We start from the raw sequence: 23,772 nt of genomic DNA, 5'->3' as shown, positions 1-23,772 counted from the left end.
TGGCATTTATTTTTCTTCATTGGAAGGTGTTGTTTACGTAATTGATATTGTAATTTTGTTATATCTTTATTATTATTATTATTATTATTATTATTATTATTATTATTATTATTATTATTATTAATAATAATAATAATAATAATAATAATAATAATAATAATAATAATAATAATAATAATAATAATAATGCAAAGTCGAGTTTTGGCTACTTATTTTATATTTTATGAATTTTCTGATTGGATTTCAAGTCTTTTTGTTGAATAATCAACACATTCCATTGTAGGGGGTTTGGGGGAGAGAAATATGATCCTATTGCTCTTTATTTGTTTACTTGCATGCTATGCCACGCTTGGATACTACAATTTACCTTTCTATATCTACGGGAAGTACACTAAAGGTTTTGATGATGATAAGAGAGTAAGTGAATAAGTGATTAGATCAATCAGCTTTGCGTATATCAACATTTAAAGTATCAGGTGTCAGAAAAGTCACATTATATTTCGCTAAAATGTGACAAATGATGACCTGTGGATATAATAGAGTTATTCGGATCATTCAATAGTTATGTCATGAATACCTAAGATGTTGAGCGTTTTGTGTATTAATATTGCTCTTTGTTTGGTTTGGTTGTACAGATTTGACCAGAGATGACGTGGGTCAATGAAAACTTGGCACACGACCCACAGACTGTGACCCACTCTGATACACCACCCACCATGACCCACCACACACCGCGAACCACTGACCCAGCAAATCACGTCATCATCAATCCTGACACATGATCCACGGCCTCTTCTCTATCGACTAAAGAGTAATAAAACCAGGTTGTGAAATTCTAACTAATCGGAGTTTGAATTCCCACGGTCAATTGCTCAAGCTCCGCTGTTACAATAACGGTGGATCTGACCTTCAAGATATAAAATGGTAAAGTGTTTGTCATGGTCAAAATCACGATGAATTTCAATTAAATTATCATGGTCTAATTATTTCCTTGTTGAATTATCGATACTTTTCAGGGGAAAAATGGAAGAAATTTCAAAGTCCCAAATCAAGGTAAGTAGACCAACGTACAGAAGCTTACACTACAAATTTTGTCTATTTTTCTCACAACTTTATGGGTTGATTTCCCTGTGCTCTAAACGCTCCATATAATAAACATAAGCTTCAGTATTTATTATGGTAGAAAGTGCATGGTAAGCATATATGGATATGTGATGCGAAGCACTGTATTTTTTGTTTCTCAACTTCTTTCCAACTAATATCGATCGCTTTTGATTATTTGTACAAACTAACCCATTATCAATTTATCATATATAGAAATTTCCGCCCCTCCCCATAAAGCAGTATTTTAAAAAATGCTAGAAGACGTTCTGTTCATTTTTAATAAAGAGTTATTATACTGTATTTCTGTTCCGTAAGTTTAACGGTTTGTGAGATATATATTTTTTTGCAAAAATTCGGATCCCCACTACTCCTTACGATATTATTATAATGAAAGCAATATGATAACATCCCAGTTTGGATTAAGGCCTACCTATATAGCAAAAGTCATTTCATTTGACTACGATTTGGCCGTGATGATTATGCCCATATAGTTACATTAATTTTTTTTATATAATAATTTATACATCACAGTGAATCAAATATGTATTTTTCCAGTAGTTAGCTCCTCTAAAACTCACAGGCTGTGTATCTCGAAAGCCAAGTAGTAGTATACGTCCTATGCTATTATTACAATTTCAAATATCAATATCCAAAAATGCCTCAAGTCTTTTTTCAGTTAGATACACTTAGAACACTTAGAACAGAAACACTTTTTTCACTTAGAACAGAAACAAATGTAAAAGGGAAATGGAGGCCTTGAAGGTAAAACGTAGACAAATTGACCAGTTTCAGAAGTATATTATTAAATCGCGCTTGACCTACTCATAGGAGCTAAATACGCGGTTCTGGTTAGTTGGAGTTATCCGTTCCTTCCCACGTAGCAAAAATAGCAAAAACCAAGTGCTTGTTATGTGCAGTCTTCGCGGCCGAACGTACTAGCACAATTTGCTAGTAATTATAATTGCTTTTGGAGTGAGTTTAAACCCGGGCCAACGAAAGCTTTTTATTTTTATATTTTATTTTTTAAATCTTCAAAACACTTTTTATTAAAATAAAATGAAAATAATACTCAAAAAAGTGATGACATTACGTGTGCAGTTTTGCTATACGAATCCACAACATAAGTAGTAGTAGTAGTAGTAGTAGTAGTAGTAGTAGTAGTAAGATCAGTAATAGTAGTAGTAAGAACGGGTTAGAAGCCCCGTGTTCGCAGGATTCGTTTTGTTCCACCTTGACTGCCATGATATAAATTTAACCTAAACTGCTTCAATTTTCTTCTTCAATTCCAACAAAGTGACATTTTTTCTATTACTACTATAATGCACAATACATAACCAGAAGGTTTGGACAATCGCAAGCTTCAACCAATAAGAAACGTGTTTTTAGTTTCTGACTAGGGTCGAGGGTAACAAAATATGCTGTTCAGAAGATTATGTCTACAATGCAGTGAGCAGAGTGGGTTGGTTGGTCAGAGTAAGTCATAGTGGGTGGTGGGTCACGGTGGGTGGTGTTTCGCAGTGGGTCTCATGCTTTTGACCACGATCCACTGACCCACTCAGAAAACTCGATCCACTTGACCCACTGACCCACTCCAACTCTGGGTTTCACAATACAGAAGATGGAAGACCAAAAATTGCATGTTCACCATATTTTATTGTTTTACTTCAGGCAAGGGAAGAACGCGCGACTAGTGTTTATGATTTTTACTGTTCTCAATATTTCTGTTTTTGTCCCTGTTGTTAGAGTTACTGGAAAAATACTGTAAAGTGAGTAAAACGCGTAAAAATAGGAAACAAGGTACTGAGGAAGGTTCGTTACATTAGCTAACTTAAAAAATAATCCAGTGCCCTGAAACACCAGATTCTAATCAATATGAGTATCTGTTCAATGCCGTGCCGTGAAAAATCAGGGCCCGAGGCAAGAGCATACGGCAGCGCCTCCGTACATGAGTTGTCAGTTTAAAGTTAAAATTTCTGGACTATTCTTTCTGCATAATACTTTACTATTTTATCATGACTGAAATTAGAAAGTTTCAGCATTATTACATTGGAATCGTAAAAGTGTAATTACTGAATTCACTGCATATCCAGTTTTTTCCTTCTCCGAGAACAGTTATGTCTTAAAGTAGTGGCTTAAGCGTTAGTTTCCATAATGTTGGGTCTTCGGGTTCGATTCCGGCTGTGGCAATTAACGAAATTTTTATAATTTGCAATATTGATAGCTCTGACATATACTAACATGAAAAATATTTAATTTCTCTGGGTCTGAGTTGAGACGACTTCCTTCACATGGGAAATGCCAACAAAACAAAATTACGTCATCCGTATCAACCTTCATTCGTAACTGTCTGGGAACGTAACATGTTAGGACAAGAATTGATGAATACATAAGAGCTAAACAGTCCTTGTTGCTATAGTATGGGCCAAAATCAGTTCCAAGGATTTGTTTCTAGCTGTGCACAAATTGCAAATAGTGATCGAACTTACAACTCTAGTCAAGAGAATGACCCTATTTAAGATGTCACCTCACCTTTGTACCTATAAGAAAGGCGAAAGATAAAGCATTAATGTTATCAGCTAACAAATATTTTATTCCATTTCTTGTTGTCATAAAATGATATCTGTAAATCTATAAACGTAATAATATTATTGCGTTCATGTGTAAACCTAAGAAATATCTGACATACTGTATATCTTTTCTGTTCCTATGAATACCTTCGACTATGTTATTTTTCTTTCGTTCTGTGGTAATAATAATAATAATAATAATAATAATAATAATAATAATAATAATAATAATAATAATAATAATAATAATAATAATAATAATAATAAAGGAATAACATAATTACAATACCAATTACATAAACATTAGCTTTCCATACAGAAAAAGTAATAATTGCCACGATTGGATTTGAACCCAGGTAGTTGCAATGGGAGTTTCCTGCTTTTACAATTTTTTTAAACAAATCAACTTAACCGGAGTATTGTTCGGCACTGGCACCTCATGTTCTTTCGACGTATTCCAAACACTACAGGGACATGAACACGGAAATACTGAGGACAGTTATAATTCCGACTTTACTCTTCAGAGGAATTCGAACTCCTCGTGGATGCGCCCCATGATCAGAAGTCGAACGCCCGAGATCACTCGGCTAGTGCCACCGGCTCAATTTGCCACAAATTCCTCATATGAATATAAGAAAATAAACTAGTAGTTATGGAACATAAACATAGAACTGTCTATTTCTACACGTGCTGATGCAATTCAAAGAATGTGAAAATAATTTCTGTCGTCTTTCTTTCTTTCTTTGGAAATTACAAGTTATGGTAAACAAGAAATGTAATGTAAATCGGGACCATTTCTGAAACAGATGACGTAGCCTCAACTTGAAGAATGTTCCATGATATTTTCCTCATTGATGAACGTCTATATAACTTGTTTTTGAGTTAAACATGGTAATATAGATTAAGACACTCACACAAGCATTAGTATCTTCTTTATATTTTTCCATAAACGAGTTTAAGTAGGTATTAATTAGGGTAGAAGGTTAAGTATCGCGGTAGGTGAGTGGTCAGTTGAGCTCGTGTTCATGAGCTGTTCCCATCTTGAGTAATGTTTGACCCGTTATAGTGCCTGGTATCGCTACTCACACGTTCGTTGGAAAGACTTGTCCTTTATATTTCCTAAGTTTAGCATTTTTGTGTGCTTGGTGCATAGCACCCTTTGTGTACAGTGTTTTGCAGTTTACTAGTTTGTGCTACTATGAAATATAAGAAGGACTTACAATTTCAATTCATATTTGACCGAAGATATAGAAGCGTTAAACCTAATGGTAGCCAAGTCTGTTAGTGTTTGGACAATAAGTTCTCTCGTATCTTTGAAAACATTTGTGCTCTCTGTATTTTCTCTTTCTTTTCTTTTTTTCTTTTTGAGCGACTTTAAAATGCTACCAGTAAATTCCCTTAATTTAGTATCGCTCAATATTCACCGGATCAGTTCCGAATATAATACGGCACTTCTAAAACAGTTTATCGAAGCCTGCCGACCAGACGTTTGTTTCCTACAAGAAATAAATGTTCTTTCCTGACAGCTTTGGATTTTCTTACCGATTATCAAGCTATATTAACCGCGACCAAGAGACTGAGGTCGCGATTTTGGTTCGAAAGAGTCTAAGTTATGATCGTGTTGTATTAGCCCCTGAAGGAAGAGCTACACGTTGTTATATTCAGACCACTTGTTTTATAGCATTATATAGTCATTCTGGCTTTACACGTTCAAAAGAGAGGAATAAGTTTTATGCAACTACCATTCCTTCCTTACTTCCTCCGGGGATTCCTCATTGTATAATTGCCGTCGATTTCAATATTATTATAGATCACCGAGATTCTCTGACGCCTATCACGCCTTGTACTACTTTGTCGAAGCTTATACGCTTCTGAAATTTTAAAGACGCTTTATTTGTGTCACACTCCCGCATTGTTTCACCAACTGTACTTCTACGACTAAGAGTCGAATCGACCAAGCATACATTTCAGAGAGTTAATGCTCTGCGGTGATTCAACAAAATACAATCGAAGTCGTGCTCTCCGATCATGCTGCCATAGAAGTAACTTTCAAAATGCCTTTTTTGCTACCGCTACCTCGCTGCAATTGGAAGATTAAAACTGAAATCATGTCTCGAACGGAGGTTGTAGCGGGATTTTGACGTCGATTCCTTATTGGTGCAGCATGCAGCGGTACTACACCTCTGTGGTTTCCTGGTTGAATTTATTTTGTAAACCTAAATTGCACAGCTTCTTTCAATGGCAAGGGCGGGTTGCGAGGGAAGATGTCTGCCACTTACATGAATTTTTATACCAAGCTCTCTGCGAGTTTTGGAATGCTCCGTCTTCCTTAGCTAACTTCTCTTGCTTTAACAGTATCAAACATTGATTGGAAACGATTTACTCCCATACTTCGATCAGCGCGTATTTACCGGAAGACCTATATCATCGTTTTCCGGAGACTACAAGTATTTATCATGTTGATTTGATTTTGCGACAACGGCATTCTACAGTCATTCACTCTCTCATTCTGGGAGATGGCACCGCCACTACTAATTCTACGCAGATTTCACAAGAGTTCACGCGCTGCTATACAGAAATTGCGAATGCACGTTCCATAGACTACGGCTATGCCCCGGAGTTTTTGTAAACGTTATCTCACCATCTAACGGGTGAGAAGTGTTAGACATTGATCAATCCCATTAGTGCGGAGGAAATTTTCGCAGTCCTCAGGAGGACAAAGGACCGCAGTGCCCTCGGAGAGAATGGATTAAATATCCAGTTTTATAAACAGTATTGGTCTCACCTCAAACCCTCTCTTACCGCTTTATTCAATGCTTTGTTACGAGGCGAAGCAGTGGTTCGTAATACCGCCATCATAGTCCTCATTCCAAAGTCCCGCACTGCGCATTATGTTCAGGGTTATCAACCTATTTCTTTATTGCCCTATTTCTTTATCGATCTTAAGTTGTTCACCAAAGTGCTTACATCAAAACTTCGACCAATGATCCGACACTACATTAGTCCTTATCAGGCAACACTCCATGCTATGCATAAACTTGCATATACTCTTCGCTCTTTGCGCGATATCTTTTCTTATTTTCATTTTCAGCAGGTGCCTGCTAGTGCATTAGCTGTAGATTTAGAAAAAGCGTACGACAATTTAGATCACGGTTTTTTGTTGCAGGTACTTGAAGCCTGGAGGTTTCTTTTAGCCTTCCGCACGGCCATTAATAATTAATATACCACAGCTAATTTCCGCATCCAGATTAACGGACACCTGTCCCCTCTTATTCCGCTGAAACGTGGATTAATACAAGATGTAGTTTGTCAACGACACATTTTGCTCGCGCATTAGATCCTTTACTCAGACACTTGACCACTCTGCACCCCTTGGAAACTTCCGTTTCCTGAGTCAAAATATATTTAGGTATGCGGATGACGTCACAATCACCGGAGTGGACCCTGTCCTTATGGCGCGGGTTTTTGAAGTCTTGCAGCGTTTTGCACTTTGTTCCAGATTACAGTACAATTGTTTACATTTACCTGCTAACGAGCCTGAGGTGCCGTGTGTACCTCACGTCACTTCGTTGAAGATCCTCGGTATTCCGTTTACATCTCAACCTACTCCCCTTTTCGAGGAGATTTGGTCCCCATTGTTGTTACAAATTCGCCAGCGTTTGTTTTCCAGAGTTTGCGTCGCCTTCATTTAATTCATCGTATCCACTTTATCAATATTTACATTGCGCTCAAACTGTGGTACCGAGCTCGAATTTTCCCATTACTGCAATTGTTTCCTAAGCGGTTTGACTCTCTATTACTATGGAATATTTAACATGGCTTCTATTTTCGTATTCCACGTACAGGACTCTATCTTCCCCGTTCGCAGGGAGGGTTGGGTCTCGTAAATCTCAAATTGAAATGTCAAACTCTGTTTGTGCTCGATTTCTATACTGCAGTTGCTATTAGCGAATCCTTCACACATCAATGGATACGATGTTTTGGCCTAGTTATGAATTCCCTGTGAGCCTCCCTGTTTATTAACTTTATTGATTGTTGTCCATCGTACATTACTTCACTCTCGTACGTTATTGGACATACGCCGGTGTGGTTCTCTGCAATACGAGACACACTTCGTGTACTTTGTATAACTTCCTTCTCTCGTTGACTAACGATCAGATTATTCTCCGCATTCCTCACCGATATCCTGAGACTATGTGGTCACAGGTATGGGCTAATATCTCCGCCCCGGTATTACATTCATATCTACAGGTTGAATAGTTTCAAGTGGTTCATCAGTTTTTTCCTACGCGTGCTCGTTTATTTGAGCTGAATCGTGTTCCTGACCCACTGTGTTTTCGATGCGCCAAAGAGGATACACTGACCCATCGGTACGATCAGTGTGTGGGTGCTCTAGCGATTTGAAGCTGTATCATGTACTTAGGACAAATTTGTCAACGATCTCCACACCTATTCACAGTATCATATGCTTTATTTCCTTATTTTCGTTATTTCCCACAGACTAAACACCAAGCTGTGCTTTTTCTTGTTTCGTGTACACTTGTCTATATTCATTGCCATGTGCCTTTGCTGGATGCTTGCACCTACTTGGATTTTTTAAAACGTACTCGCCGAAAGCTCTTTTCCCCCGAGTTGGACAGACAGTATTTTAGTTGGTTTTTAGAAGTGGTGTTGCAGTAAGCTCCTTCCTTCTCGTTAAAAAACGAAAGTAACTATTATTGATGTAAGTTTATCGTTTCGTTTTTACTTCAAATTTTAGCGATTATTGTTTTACACTACTTGTTCCTTTTCTTGTATATAAGAACTATTGTACTGTATTACACACGAAGTCCGTTTCTTGTACACCATTTGTATAAAGACAAGTACATGAACAATAAAACTAAGTGGTTAGCGAATTGAACTTCTAATCGGTAGACACGGGTTCGAATCCCGGCCAGAATGAAACTTTTTCAAGTGTTTCTGTTTCACTTTTCAATTTCAATACATACTCACTGTGACAAGAAAGATATTCTCTTCCCTAGAAAGTAAAAGATGTTGGAATAAGGAGAATTGGAGAAGGTCTGTCAATGGAGGCATAGTGATTCCAGCAATTTTTCAGGATTTGATATTTTCGTGTACTTTCAAGGATTTTCTGATTCATGTGTGATCAGTGCTTTTATTTCTTTGAATATACAGTATATAATGAAATAATGCATTACATACACAGCAACATTGAGATTAACATATGATGTCCACTGGACAACGCGCTCTGAACGAGAGAGAGATTCATCTGATAATGGGGAAATGTTTCGTGCGTCATCTACTCACAATTTTACTTGCATAAAGACTTGACTCATTGCTACCAACTGCTGTCAGTACCGAGAAAAGTTACGTGTAAGTTGGGTTGCATCTGTCTAGGCGTTCTCACAACTGCAAATGACCTGGACCCCAAGTAATGAAATTATAAGAGTCAGGGATCCAGGTGCATATGTGAGTGATTGTACATGAACTAGCAATAAGAAGAAAGTGTTAGAATAGAGTAGAAAATAACAGAGGAGAGTATAATTGAAGGGAAAATTTGACAAGAATGCTGTCTCTCGCCAACATTATTTACTATCTATCTAGAAGGGATAGAGAAGAAAAAGACTATATTATGAAGAGGGTATCTCGGTAGAAGGTGAAATTATTAGGTTTCCAGATGATAATGCCTCTGTTGCGGAAGCGGAAATAATATCAGTAAGAAGTTAGAAAACTTGAAAAATTGTTGTGAAGAATCTGGGATGAAAATAAAATAAATATTACAAAGACAAAACCAATGGTGAATCGAACAAAGCAGTCGGTGTCAAATATAGAAGTGGAAGAGGATAAAATAGAAAAGGTGACTAGTTTTCGATAATTGCATGGGCAGTATTATTAGTGATGATATGAAGTGCGAAGTGAAATGAAATCAAGGATAGGAATGGCGAAAAAAGCCTTTAGGAGGAAGGAAAGTGTATTTTGTAAAAGGACCTTGAATAATTAATTGAGAAAAAGATTCATAACGTGCTTCGTGTGAAGTATTGTACTGTATGGAGAAGAAACATGGTCGTTACGCAAAAGTGATGAAAAAGGTTGGAAGCTTTCTGAATATGATCGTAGATAATAATGGAGAAAATTAGCGCTGTCGGGCGGAAAACGAACTAGAAAGGGTTAGAATGGTGTGGAAGAAAAGAACAGTTTTAGATGTTATTGAAAAGAAGAAGAGAATCTAGTTGGGATATTGTCTAAGAAGAAGCTGTATCATGAGGAATATTCTAGAGGTTATGGTGGCAGGAAAGAGAGGTAGGAGGCGAAGAAAAAGTTTAAAATTTATGAACGGCATCAAAACAGAAAAATTGTTCTTGAAGACGAAGAGGTTAGCTGACGACCATGCAGCATGGAAGTTTCTCAATTGCGGAAAATGACCTGCCAGTAATAGCAAAATACTTGTGATGACGATGATTGCTCATAAGTAAGTTGTCTTACGACCCCGGACTTTTGATACACCCGGTATATTGTAAGAAAATATACTTTTACACTTCTTATGATCTATCTTAGGTTTTGCTGTATATAACACTATGTCATTATATTTACGGGAATTCGCACTGATTAGCACTTACATTTCCGTTCCCTTATTTACAGGAAGGATATGAGTGTCAATGTTGCGCTGGATTTGTGGGTCCTCATTGCGAAGAAAGAGACGCTTGCTTCCCAAATCCTTGCAGAAACAACGGAATTTGCGTGGATATCTCTCAGGGACACGAAGGAAGTACTTTCCAATGTCTTTGTCCGTATGGTAAGTACCACCTCAAAGTAGTTAGTACAGCTGCACAAAGTAGCACAACACTTATTTATATTTAGGGTTCTATTGCGCTTCAAACAATGATGTATACAATTTATAACGGAGTAATATTACTAGCGCACGAAGTGTTATTAAAAGCCATCTTTTTTCTGGCATCACGGACACAATTCTCATCTAGTACACATCATATTACACTTCATTCTGAAACAAAAAATGGAAATTTTAAATTGCATATTTTCCCAATTTCCAGGATTTAGGTCAATTTGTTTTTCAATTCTAGGTCATTTTTGTCATTTTTCCTACGTTCCCGACATATTTTCGTCTTTTTTGGTATTTCGATACTCTTTTTTTTTAATATATTTTTGTTATTATTTCCATTTTGGCAAATGCTCGAGATTTTGCACAGAGTTAAAGAGATTTCCTAGTAAGATGACAATTTATAACCTAAGGAAAGAGGATTTGAATTACAATGTTTTTAAAACAATGGTGGTATACTTCAACCACATGTAAGGTAAGTAGAAGAACTTAGAGTTTTAATTTTCAATAAATATCTCCAAATTTCATTTGTGTGTGTATGTGTGTGCGTGTGTGTGTGGTTGTAATATTTTAAAAGTAATTTCTGAATTTAAACTTGTTACTTTCTCTACGGTTTGTATCTTGTCGGAAAGAGGCACCGCATCAAGGAAGTTCCTGATTTTCACCTTCCGAATTTTCACATACAATTTCTTAATTATTAACAACAATTACACTATTTACGGGAGGTGTTATTTCCTTACCTTTGCAGTAACGTGCAGGTCATGGAAGCATACTATACTATCTAGGTTAGTGCTCTCAACGGGTCGGGTCGGGTCAGGTTGAAGACCGACCCGACCCGACCCGTGACCCGCATTGACTGACCCGACCCGACCCGACTGACCCGAACCGTGATCCGATCTGATTGACCTGACCCGATAACCCGACCCGAGCTGACCCGGTTGACCCGACCCGACAACCCGACCCGAGCTGACCCGACAACCCGACCCGAATAACCCGACCCGACAACCCGACCCGAGCTGACCCGATTGACCCGACCCGACAACCCGACCCGATTAGCCTGACCCGACAACCCGACCCGAGCTGACCCGACTGACCCGACCCGAGTTGACCTGACCCGACCCGACCCGTTTGAGAGCACTAATCTAGGTACATAGTAAGTCGAGTTGCACAAAATAAGTGCATTTTATGCTGAATAATTTGCTGCATGTGTCTTAATCATTAGCTTGCTTAAACTTATATTTTGTTTGGTTATTTTCATTTAAAATTATACCAGCGTTAATTGCGCGCTTCACTGGGTTAAAATAAGAAAAATTAGTAATATATTCCGTTACTCAGGCACTACTACTAAAGCTCTCTCATATCGGACATTTTCCATCATTTCACCGGCATAACCGTGGGACGTAAAACTCAAAATTTAATTTTTTTTCCATCATTTCTATATATCTCTTCCTCCCTTCTCCCAAGTTGCGAGATTGGATTTGGATTTAGACGGCATCGGTTCATCTCAGCGACCCTGAAAACTATGGATTTGAGACTAATATGAATCATTTTTATATATATCTTCCCTTCCCCTCCCATCAGTTGCACCGTCAAAGTGAAACGATGAAAACTATTCCAAGCTCGAACCTCATTTATATTGCTAATTTGAGTGAGATCGGTCAGGTGGTTCAAAAAGTCACAAACATAACCACCTTCATTTACTTTATTTTTTCTGGTATCGCGGACAAGATACCCATGATTGGTCGTCATGTCATGTTTCACAATTTTTAGGTCAATTTTTCATGTTTTAAGTTCACTTTGTAGGTCATGTATATATATATATATATATATATATATATATATATATATATATATATATATATATATATATATATATAGGTAATTTGTAGGTCAAGAACTTCTGCCCCTTAATTATTACCATAATTGTAGTATAGAGTCTAAGTACGGGTAAATACCTTGATTGTAGACAGTATCCAGCATATAGTTTCGAAGCAATGGATTATAACAATAATGGTATTTAATGATGAATAATATTCATATAGCTGATATAGAAAAAACAATATTTAGGTGATGAATCATATCCCGATTCTTGATATCACATTAAGAACAATATTGGATTCGAATAACGTAAAATATCCGGATAGCTTATATCAGTGAAAAACAATATTACATTGATTGATGACAAAGGATATATAGGAAACAAATTTCCAAGCCTTATAAAATTAATTTTTTTCGTCAGTGCATTTTTACCGAGTATTAATAATAAAGAAAGTAGCGAACCTTTTATTTAAAAAAAAAACATTAAATAATAGTAGCGACAGAAAAAATGTAATAAAACCCAGTGTTTTAGTTTTAAAATTTTGCTCTGACATTCCGCAATTCTTTGCCCTCACATTCCAAAAGCTCTTTGGTTGCTGTGTCACGGTGGAGTTATTTTCACTTTGATTGATGGAGAAGCATAATTTTAGAGGCACAAAGTTTCAAAATGACTGTCGTTGCGATAATTTGTCAATTTTAATGAAATCAATCTGGCATATAAAGAAAGAAAAAAAGAGTAAAAACTGCATGAAAAATAAACATCAGCAAAACCAAAAAGAAAAAGACAACACTTTTACATGTTTTGTGATTTATTTAAGCTCCCATTGACAATAAATTTAGTTGTCTCTCTTTATCTTTGTCCTTGTAGTTGATTCAGAATGGTTTACACAAAGAATGAAGTGTGAAAAAACAGAAAACACATCTGGTTATCATATTTCATTTTCAGTAATGTTTTCATAAATATTAGTTTAGTTCACTGTTAGGTCACTTTGCAAATGAATCATGAAATTGAACCGCTTAATACAAGAAAAAGGTAGCTTGTATTAATACTCTACAAACTTCATATTTCCTGTATTCTTGCCAAGTAATGTAACTCAAAATTAGGCTTTACGTTACGAATAGTGTGTGTGTGTGTGTCTTAGGACTTTTGTGTGTCACTGTTAAGTTTGTTAGCAAGAATCAAGCAACATCATAACATGAAAAAAAAATTGATAAATTCCACCAGAATACAAACAATCAACTACGGACTATCAACGAACAACAATTGAAGCCATAACTTTCATAACTGCACAAGTCCAGCTGAAGTGATATTGAAAAACTAAATGAAAACTGAATATTTCTTGGAAATGTGAACTTGGAAATCAGATTTCTTTTATACTTAGTGACATTTGCTATTCAGCAAAGTGTAAGTATGAAAAAAAATGTGATTTCCAACTTCATATTTCCAAGAAATAAGTTTCTATTGTCTTTCTCAATATCTCTTTAGCTGGAGTTATGTGGTTTTGGAAGTCACGGCTTCAATATTTTTTAACACGATAACAAAATATTTTTTTCGATTTTCTCAAAAATTACTCATGACTATTTAACCACCCTCAAGGGTTCAGGTTTGTTCACATCGATATGTTTTATCGATTGATATTAAGGATTAGGGTTAGGAATTAGATGTCTGGGCTTTCGGTATCTATGGCTATGTTAGTCCGTCACTAGGATTAGAATTAGGAATAAGATTTCTGGGCTTTCGGTATCTATGGCCATGTTAGTCCGTCACTAGGAATAGAATTAGGAATAAGATTTCTGGGCTTTCGGTATCTCTGGTCATGTTAGTCCGTCACTAGGATTAAATTAGGAATTATATTTCTTGGCTTTCGGTATCTATGCTCATGTTAGTCCGTCACTAGGATTGGGATTAGGAATTAGATTTCTGGGCTTTCGGTATCTATGGCCATGTTAGCCCGTGACTAGGATTGGGATTAGGAATAAGATTTCTGGGCTTTCGGTATCTATGGTCATGTTAGCCCGTCACTAGGATTAGGATTAGGAATTAGATTTCTGGGCTTTCGGTATGTATAGCTTGTTATCCCATCACTAGGATTAGAACTGGGAATTAGATTTCTGGGCTTTCGGTATCTATGGCCATGTTAGTCCCTCACTAGGATTAGAATTAGGAATTAGATATCTAGGCTTTCGGTATCTATAGCCATGTTAGTCCCTCACTAGGATTAGAATTAGGAATTAGATTTCTGAGCTTTCGGAATCTCTGGTCATGTTAGCCCGTCACTAGGATTGGGATTAGAAATTAGATTTCTGAGCTTTCGGTATCTATGGTCATCTTAGTCCGTCACTAAGATTAAATTAGGAATTAGATTTCTGAGCTTTCGGTATCTATGGTCATATTAGTCTGTAACTAGAATTAAATTAGGAATTAGATTTCTGAGCTTTCGGAATCTCTGGTTATGTTAGCCCGTCACTAGGATTGGGATTAAGAATTAGATTTCTGGGCTTTCGGTATGTATGGTTGTTAGTCCATCACTAGGATTAGAATTGGGAATTAGATTTCTGAATTTTCGGTATCTATGGTCATGTAAGTCCCTCACTAAGATTAGAATTAGGAATTAGATTTCTAGGCTTTCGGTATCTATAGCCATGTTAGTCCCTCACTAGGATTAGAATTAGGAATTAGATTTCTGGCTTTCGGTATCTCAGGTCGTCATGTTAGCCCGTCACTAGGATTGGGATTAGGAATTAGATTTCTGAGCTTTTGGTATGTATGGCTTGTTATCCCATCACTAGGGTTAGAACTGGGAATTAGATTTCTGGGCTTTCGGTATCTATACCCAAGTTAGTCCCTCACTAGGATTAGAATTAGGAATTAGATTTCTGGCTTTCGGTATCTCTGGTCGTCATGTTAGCCCGTCACTAGGATTGGGATTAGGAATTAGATTTCTGAGCTTTCGGTATCGATGGTCATGTTAGTCCGTCACTAAGATTAAATTAGGAATTAGATTTCTGAGCTCTCGGTATCTATGGTCATCTTAGTCCGTAACTAGGATTAAATTAGGAATTAGATTTCTGGGCTTTCGTATCTATGGTCATGTTAATCCGTAACTAGGATTGGGATTAGGAGTTAGATTTCTGGGCTTTCGGTGTCTAAGGTCATAATCCGTCACTACGATTAGGATCAGGAACAAGATTTCTGAGCTTTCGGTATTTATGGCCATGTTAGTCCGTCACTAGGATTAGGATTATTAATTAGATTTCTGGGCTTTCGGTATCTATGGCCTTGTTAGCCCATCACGAGGATTAGGATTAGGAATTCGATTCCTGGGTTTTCGGTATCTATAGCCATGTTAGTCCGTTACAAGGATTAGGAATATTAATTAGATTTCTGGGCTTTCGGTATCTATGGCCTTGTTAGCCTGTCACGAAGATTAGGATTAGGAATTCGATTCCTGAGTTTTCGGTATCTATGGCCATGTTAGCCCGTCACTAGGATTAGAATTAGGAATTAGATTCATGGGCATTCGGTATCTATGGCCATGTTAGCCCGTCACTAGGATTAGAATTAGGAATTCGATTTCTGGGCTTTCGTCATCTATGGTCATGTTAGTCCGTCACTAGGATTAAATTAGGAATTAGATTTCTGGGCTTTCGGTATCTCTGGTCATGTTAGTCCGTCACTAGGATTAAATTAGGAATTAGATTTCTTGGCTTTCGGTATCTATGGTCATGTTAGCCCGTCACTAGGATTAGGATTAGGAATTAGATTTCTGGGCTTTCGGTATGTATGGCTTGTTAGCCCATCACTAAGATTAAATTAGAAATTAGATTTCTGAGCTTTCGGTATCTATGGTCATATTAGGCCGTAACTAGAATTAAATTACGAATTAGATTTCTGGGCTTTCGGTATCTATGGTCATTTTAGTCCGTCACTAGGATTGGGATTAGGAATAAGATTTCTGGGCTTTCGGTATCTATGGTCATGTGAGCCCGTCACTAGTATTAGGATTAGGAATTAGATTTTTGGGCTTTCGGTATGTATGGCTTGTTAGCCCATCACTAGGATTGGAATTGGGAATTATATTTCTGGGCTTTCGGTATCTATGGTCATGTTAGTCCCTCACTAGGAATAGAATTAGGAATTAGATTTCTAGGCTTTCGGTATCTATGGCCATGTTAGTCCCTCACTAGGATTAGAATTAGGAATTAGATTTCTGAGCTTTCGGTATCTCTGGTCGTCATGTTAGCCCGTCACTAGGATTGGGATTAGGAATTAGATTTCTGAGCTTTCGGTATCTATGGTCATGTTAGTCCGTCACTAAGATTAAATTAGGAATTAGATTTCTGAGCTTTCGGTATCTATGGTCATCTTAGTCCGTAACTAGGATTAAATTAGGAATTAGATTTCTGGGCTCTCGTATCTATGGTCATGTTAGTCCGTAACTAGGATTGGGATTAGGAGTTAGATTTTTGGGCTTCCGGTGTCTAAGGTCATAGTCCGTCACTAGGATTAGAATTAGGAATTAGATTTCTGGGCTTTCGATATCTAGCCATGTTAGTCCGTAACTAGGATTAAAATTAGGAATTAGATTTCTGAGCTTTCGGTATCTATGGTCATAGTCCGTCACTAGGATTAGAATTAGGAACAAGATTTCTGAGCTTTCGGTATCTATGGCCATGTTAGTCCGTTACAAGGATTAGGATTATTAATTAGATTTCTGGGCTTTCGGTATCTATGGCCTTGTTAGCCTGTCACGAGGATTAGGATTAGGAATTCGATTCCTGGGTTTTCGGTATCTATGGCCATGTTAGCCCGTCACTAGGATTAGAATTAGGAATTAGATTCGTGGGCATTCGGTATCTATGGCCATGTTAGCCCGTCACTAGGATTAGAATTAGGAATTAGATTTCTGAGCTTTCGGAATCTCTGGTCATGTTAGCCCGTCACTAGGATTGGGATTAGAAATTAGATTTCTGAGCTTTCGGTATCTATGGCCATCTTAGTCCGTCACTAAGATTAAATTAGGAATTAGATTTCTGAGCTTTCGGTATCTATGGTCATATTAGTCTGTAACTAGAATTAAATTAGGAATTAGATTTCTGAGCTTTCGGAATCTCTGGTTATGTTAGCCCGTCACTAGGATTGGGATTAAGAATTAGATTTCTGGGCTTTCGGTATGTATGGTTGTTAGTCCATCACTAGGATTAGAATTGGGAATTAGATTTCTGAATTTTCGGTATCTATGGTCATGTAAGTCCCTCCTAAGATTAGAATTAGGAATTAGATTTCTAGGCTTTCGGTATCTATAGCCATGTTAGTCCCTCACTAGGATTAGAATTAGGAATTAGATTTCTGGCTTTCGGTATCTCAGGTCGTCATGTTAGCCCGTCACTAGGATTGGGATTAGGAATTAGATTTCTGAGCTTTTGGTATGTATGGCTTGTTATCCCATCACTAGGATTAGAACTGGGAATTAGATTTCTGGGCTTTCGGTATCTATACCCAAGTTAGTCCCTCACTAGGATTAGAATTAGGAATTAGATTTCTGGCTTTCGGTATCTCTGGTCGTCATGTTAGCCCGTCACTAGGATTGGGATTAGGAATTAGATTTCTGAGCTTTCGGTATCTATGGTCATGTTAGTCCGTCACTAAGATTAAATTAGGAATTAGATTTCTGAGCTTTCGGTATCTATGGTCATCTTAGTCCGTAACTAGGATTAAATTAGGAATTAGATTTCTGGGCTTTCGTATCTATGGTCATGTTAATCCGTAACTAGGATTGGGATTAGGAGTTAGATTTCTGGGCTTTCGGTGTCTAAGGTCATAATCCGTCACTACGATTAGGATCAGGAACAAGATTTCTGAGCTTTCGGTATTTATGGCCATGTTAGTCCGTCACTAGGATTAGGATTATTAATTAGATTTCTGGGCTTTCGGTATCTATGGCCTTGTTAGCCCGTCACGAGGATTAGGATTAGGAATTCGATTCCTGGGTTTTCGGTATCTATGGCCATGTTAGTCCGTTACAAGGATTAGGAATATTAATTAGATTTCTGGGCTTTCGGTATCTATGGCCTTGTTAGCCTGTCACGAAGATTAGGATTAGGAATTCGATTCCTGGGTTTTCGGTATCTATGGCCATGTTAGCCCGTCACTAGGATTAGAATTAGGAATTAGATTCATGGGCATTCGGTATCTATGGCCATGTTAGCCCGTCACTAGGATTAGAATTAGGAATTCGATTTCTGGGCTTTAGTCATCTATGGTCATGTTAGTCCGTCACTAGGATTAAATTAGGAATTAGATTTCTGGGCTTTCGGTATCTCTGGTCATGTTAGTCCGTCACTAGGATTAAATTAGGAATTAGATTTCTTGGCTTTCGGTATCTATGGTCATGTTAGCCCGTCACTAGGATTAGGATTAGGAATTAGATTTCTGGGCTTTCGGTATGTATGGCTTGTTAGCCCATCACTAAGATTAAATTAGAAATTAGATTTCTGAGCTTTCGGTATCTATGGTCATATTAGGCCGTAACTAGAATTAAATTACGAATTAGATTTCTGGGCTTTCGGTATCTATGGTCATTTTAGTCCGTCACTAGGATTGGGATTAGGAATAAGATTTCTGGGCTTTCGGTATCTATGGTCATGTGAGCCCGTCACTAGGATTAGGATTAGGAATTAGATTTTTGGGCTTTCGGTATGTATGGCTTGTTAGCCCATCACTAGGATTGGAATTGGGAATTATATTTCTGGGCTTTCGGTATCTATGGTCATGTTAGTCCCTCACTAGGAATAGAATTAGGAATTAGATATCTAGGCTTTCGGTATCTATGGCCATGTTAGTCCCTCACTAGGATTAGAATTAGGAATTAGATTTCTGAGCTTTCGGTATCTCTGGTCGTCATGTTAGCCCGTCACTAGGATTGGGATTAGGAATTAGATTTCTGAGCTTTCGGTATCTATGGTCATGTTAGTCCGTCACTAGGATTAGAATTAGGAATTAGATTTCTGAGCTTTCGGTATCTCTGGTCGTCATGTTAGCCCGTCACTAGGATTGGGATTAGGAATTAGATTTCTGAGCTTTCGGTATCTATGGTCATGTTAGTCCGTCACTAAGATTAAATTAGGAATTAGATTTCTGAGCTTTCGGTATCTATGGTCATCTTAGTCCGTAACTAGGATTAAATTAGGAATTAGATTTCTGGGCTCTCGTATCTATGGTCATGTTAGTCCGTAACTAGGATTGGGATTAGGAGTTAGATTTTTGGGCTTCCGGTGTCTAAGGTCATAGTCCGTCACTAGGATTAGAATTAGGAATTAGATTTCTGGGCTTTCGATATCTGGCCATGTTAGTCCGTAACTAGGATTAAAATTAGGAATTAGATTTCTGAGCTTTCGGTATCTATGGTCATAGTCCGTCACTAGGATTAGAATTAGGAACAAGATTTCTGAGCTTTCGGTATCTATGGCCATGTTAGTCCGTTACAAGGATTAGGATTATTAATTAGATTTCTGGGCTTTCGGTATCTATGGCCTTGTTAGCCTGTCACGAGGATTAGGATTAGGAATTCGATTCCTGGGTTTTCGGTATCTATGGCCATGTTAGCCCGTCACTAGGATTAGAATTAGGAATTAGATTCGTGGGCATTCGGTATCTATGGCCATGTTAGCCCGTCACTAGGATTAGAATTAGGAATTAGATTCGTGGGCATTCGGTATCTATGGCCATGTTATCCCGTCACTAGGATTAGAATTACGAATTAGATTTCTGGGCTTTCGGTATATATAGTCATGTTAGACTGTCACTAGGATTTGAATTAGGAATTCGATTTCTGGGCTTTCGTCATCTATGGTCATGTTTAGTCCGTCACTAGGATTAGAATTAGGAATTAGATTTCTGGGCTTTCGGTATCTATGGTCATAGTCCGTCACTAGGATTAGGATTAGGTATAAGATTTCTGAGCTTTCGGTATCTATGGCCATGTTAGTCCGTCACTAGGATTAGGATTAGGAATTAGATTTTTGGGCTTTTGGTATGTATGGCCATGTTAGCCCGTCTCTAGAATTAGGATTATGAACAAGATTTCTAGGCTTTCGTTATCTATGATCATGTTAGTCCGTCACTAGGATTAGGATTAGGAATTAGATTTCTGGGTTTTCGGTATCTATGGCTATGTTAGTCCGTCACATATGAGGGATGACGTCCCTCGGCGATAACTTATTCACATAGCATCCTAGACTTTTTAGAACTTTATTCAACCCTTCAAGGCTAAGTCTATTGGCTTGCACAGTTTCGCAATTACGTGGCTTCAGACCTAACTAAGGCTGTAGAAAACTTGATAGTTCCACAATTGCAAACTTGTTTTATTTTTAAGAACAATATGTATTATAAGAATGGCCTTAAAATTCTTTTAAACTGACACACCTATTAAGCGTTAATTTAAAATTCATATTTAAGAAAGCCAAACGCAGAGAGAATCTCTAAGGTAAGTCTACCAAGGAAAATTATGGACAAATGTAGACTTACCGTAGACGTGCTTACTTACTAAGATTACTTTCTTCAGCTCAAAGAGACCTCTATACCTCATCTTTAGACATTTTTTTCGTTACACGCTAATATTGTTGTATACTTCTAGACACGAAAGAGAATATCCGGTTTCAATAATATGAACAAACTTTGGGGAGATGACTGAAATTCAGCTCAATTGTAGAACAGACTATGTAGATTTTATATTCCAAGAGCAAATTGTTCTAAAATGGATGGAATATAGTCAAAAAACACGGAACATTAACATTAATGTCAGTGGAAAATCAATGAAAAACATATAATTCCTCCACTTAACTCAAAAACCAAAGATGGAGAGAAGGTTGAAATTCAGTTTAAACCAATTCGTCCACTCATCTCAAAAACCAAAAAGAGAGAGAAGGCAGAAATTCAGTTTAAACCAATTCCTCCACTTATCTCAAAAACCAAAAAGAGAGAGAAGGCAGAAATTCAGTTTAAACCAATTCCTCCACTTATCTCAAAAACCAAAAGAGGGAAATGCCTGAAGCTCAGCTCAAATGTAGAAGAGAATAAATTTCAAGAGCCAATTGACTTTAAAAGGATGGAATATAGTCAAAAAGCCCGAAATATTAACAGTAATGTCAATGGAAAATCAATGAAAAACAAATAATTCCTCCACTTAACTCAAAAACCAAAAAGAGAGAGAAGGCTGAAATTCAGTTTAAATATAGAAGAGACTATGTAGATTGTATATTCCAAAAGCAAATTATCCTAAAATGTATGGAACATAGTCAAAAAAAATACGAACATTAATACTAATGTCAATGGAAAATGAATGAAAACAAACAATTCCTCCACTCATCTCAAAAACCAAAAGGGAGATGGCTCAAGTTCAGCTCAAATGTAGAAGAGACTATATAGACTCTAAATTTTAAGAGCAAATTGTCTTAAAAAGGATGGAACGTAGTCAAAAAGCACGAAACATTAACATTAATACAAATGGGAAATCAATTAAAAAAAAAATAATTCCTCCACTTATCTCAAAAACCTAAAGAGGGAGGTAGCTGAAAATCAGAGTAAATATAGAACAGATTATGCAGATTCTACATTCAGAAAAGTGGTTGTTCTAAAGTGGATGGAACATAGTCAAAAAATCACGAAATATTAACGTTAATGAAAATGAAACGTTAAAATGAATGAAAAACAAATATTCTTCACTTATCTCAAAGCCTAAAGATGGAGATGACTGAAAATTAAGATTAAATATAGAACAGACTATGTAGATTCTACATTCTGAAAGCAATTGTCCTAAAATGAATGGAACATAGTAAAATTAATCACAAAACATGTATATTAAAGTCAATGGAAAATCAGTGAAAAAAAGAAGTCGTCTACATATCTCAAAAACTATAATAAGGAGGTGGATAAAATCTTATTGCAAAGACATAATGAAAAGTTTAAAAACGATGTATAGCACATAAGGTAAATGTGGGTACAACGTTCTCAAAAGTCAAGTTGTTTGAGTAAAATCAGTAATAATGATAAAGTACATGCATCTTCTTCGAAATACTCAGGGCGCCCCCGTGATGGTAATGTCCTTGAAACATCTCATATCTTGATTTGGAATCTCCAGATTCGATTTGACCCCCTGAGTTTGAGATGTATATAGATTTTATCAATAGAATAGTAGTAAATCAGTGAGAAACGCGAAATTTTACTAATATCAAGGGGTCTTGCCCCCCCAAGCAAAATGTAAAATGACGCTCTTGGTTCAACAATTCTGAAACAAGAGAGTCGCTTTTTTTTCCGTTTCCTGACAAAATTGAAAATTGGATTTAGCAGGTTTTGCTTATACACCTGACATATTCTGCATATCTTATTTTAACTTTTCTTTTACACATTTTAATGAATTTTCATTTTGAATATGCTCCAAAGAAAGATTTGAATTGTAATAAATTTTAGTTTTTTTTAAAAAAAAAAATAAAGTTAGAGATAATATTTTTACCTTTGAGCGACGATAGGAGAGTATATGGTGATCATGAAAAAAATTAAATTCCGTTTTTCAACAGATTTACTCGTTGCATAGGAGCCGCAGTTGCTCAGTGGTAGAGCGCTCACCTCTGGTGCATGGAGTCCATGGTTCGATCCCAGCTCGTACCAATTGAGCTTAGTGATGGACAAACACCGTGGATTTTCTAGGGATTTTCCCCTTTCCTCCTACTTTCTTCATCACTCGCCTAGAGGCCGCATTCTTCAACACCTCGGCATAAAATTAAAAAAAAAAAAAGATTATTGTAGGATACCCCAGGAGGGTTAAGTTCCGTCCTCAGTGTGGTCAAATACAACTAGTACCTCTAGGAGGTGAAAAGGGAGTGTACAGTGATGCCAATCTGAAAAGATGCCCTATTTCGAAAATCAAAAAATTCCATTTTGGTTTTGAATTTACCATATTATACTAATTAGAAGATAATAATAATAGTAATAATAATAATAATAGTAATAATAATAATAATAATAATAATAATAATAATAATAATAATAATAATAATAATAATAATAATAATAATAATAATAATAGACTTACAATACCAATTACGTAAACAATACCAATAAAGAAAAAATAATTGCCACTATGGCATTCGATCCCGGGTCTCTGCCGCACAAGTTTCAGCTTTGCCATTTTTTTTTTAATTCGTCCCAACCGTGGTATTGTTGAGACTGTGAAAATGAAACTATTTTGGTCTTACACGCATAGAATGTAGTTTGTGACTAAGTACTTTCTTAAACGAAAACAAGTAGGCTATATGTTGTTGTCAGTGTCTCTGTCACAACTTTTTGGCATCACCTCATACACAGCTTGATGACATTAGAAAAACTTCGTTCTTCATATATGGTGCGGGGGAATTTTTTGAAAATTGATTTTCTCTCGTTTCCTATTTTAC

The 23,772-nt window shown here is 36.8% G+C and overlaps 1 protein-coding gene across 3 annotated transcripts in view; it reads left to right on the top strand.

Moving 5' to 3' along the window:
- Positions 1 to 23,772, top strand: part of wry (delta and Notch-like EGF repeat containing weary) — a 980,891-nt gene that overhangs the window by 646,856 nt on the left and 310,263 nt on the right. For all 3 annotated transcript variants that reach the window (XM_081755853.1, XM_081755854.1, XM_081755852.1), the window contains exon 5: positions 10,311 to 10,464. In XM_081755853.1, the coding sequence (XP_081611979.1) occupies positions 10,311 to 10,464 (154 nt within the window). The remainder of the gene's footprint in view (positions 1 to 10,310; positions 10,465 to 23,772) is intronic.

Source organism: Thermobia domestica, chromosome 4 (genome assembly GCF_964235325.1).
Source record: "Thermobia domestica chromosome 4, izTheDome1.hap1.1, whole genome shotgun sequence".
NCBI lineage: Eukaryota > Metazoa > Arthropoda > Insecta > Zygentoma > Lepismatidae > Thermobia > Thermobia domestica.
Note: the sequence above shows the minus strand (reverse complement) of the source record. Positions and strands in the feature narration are given on the sequence as shown.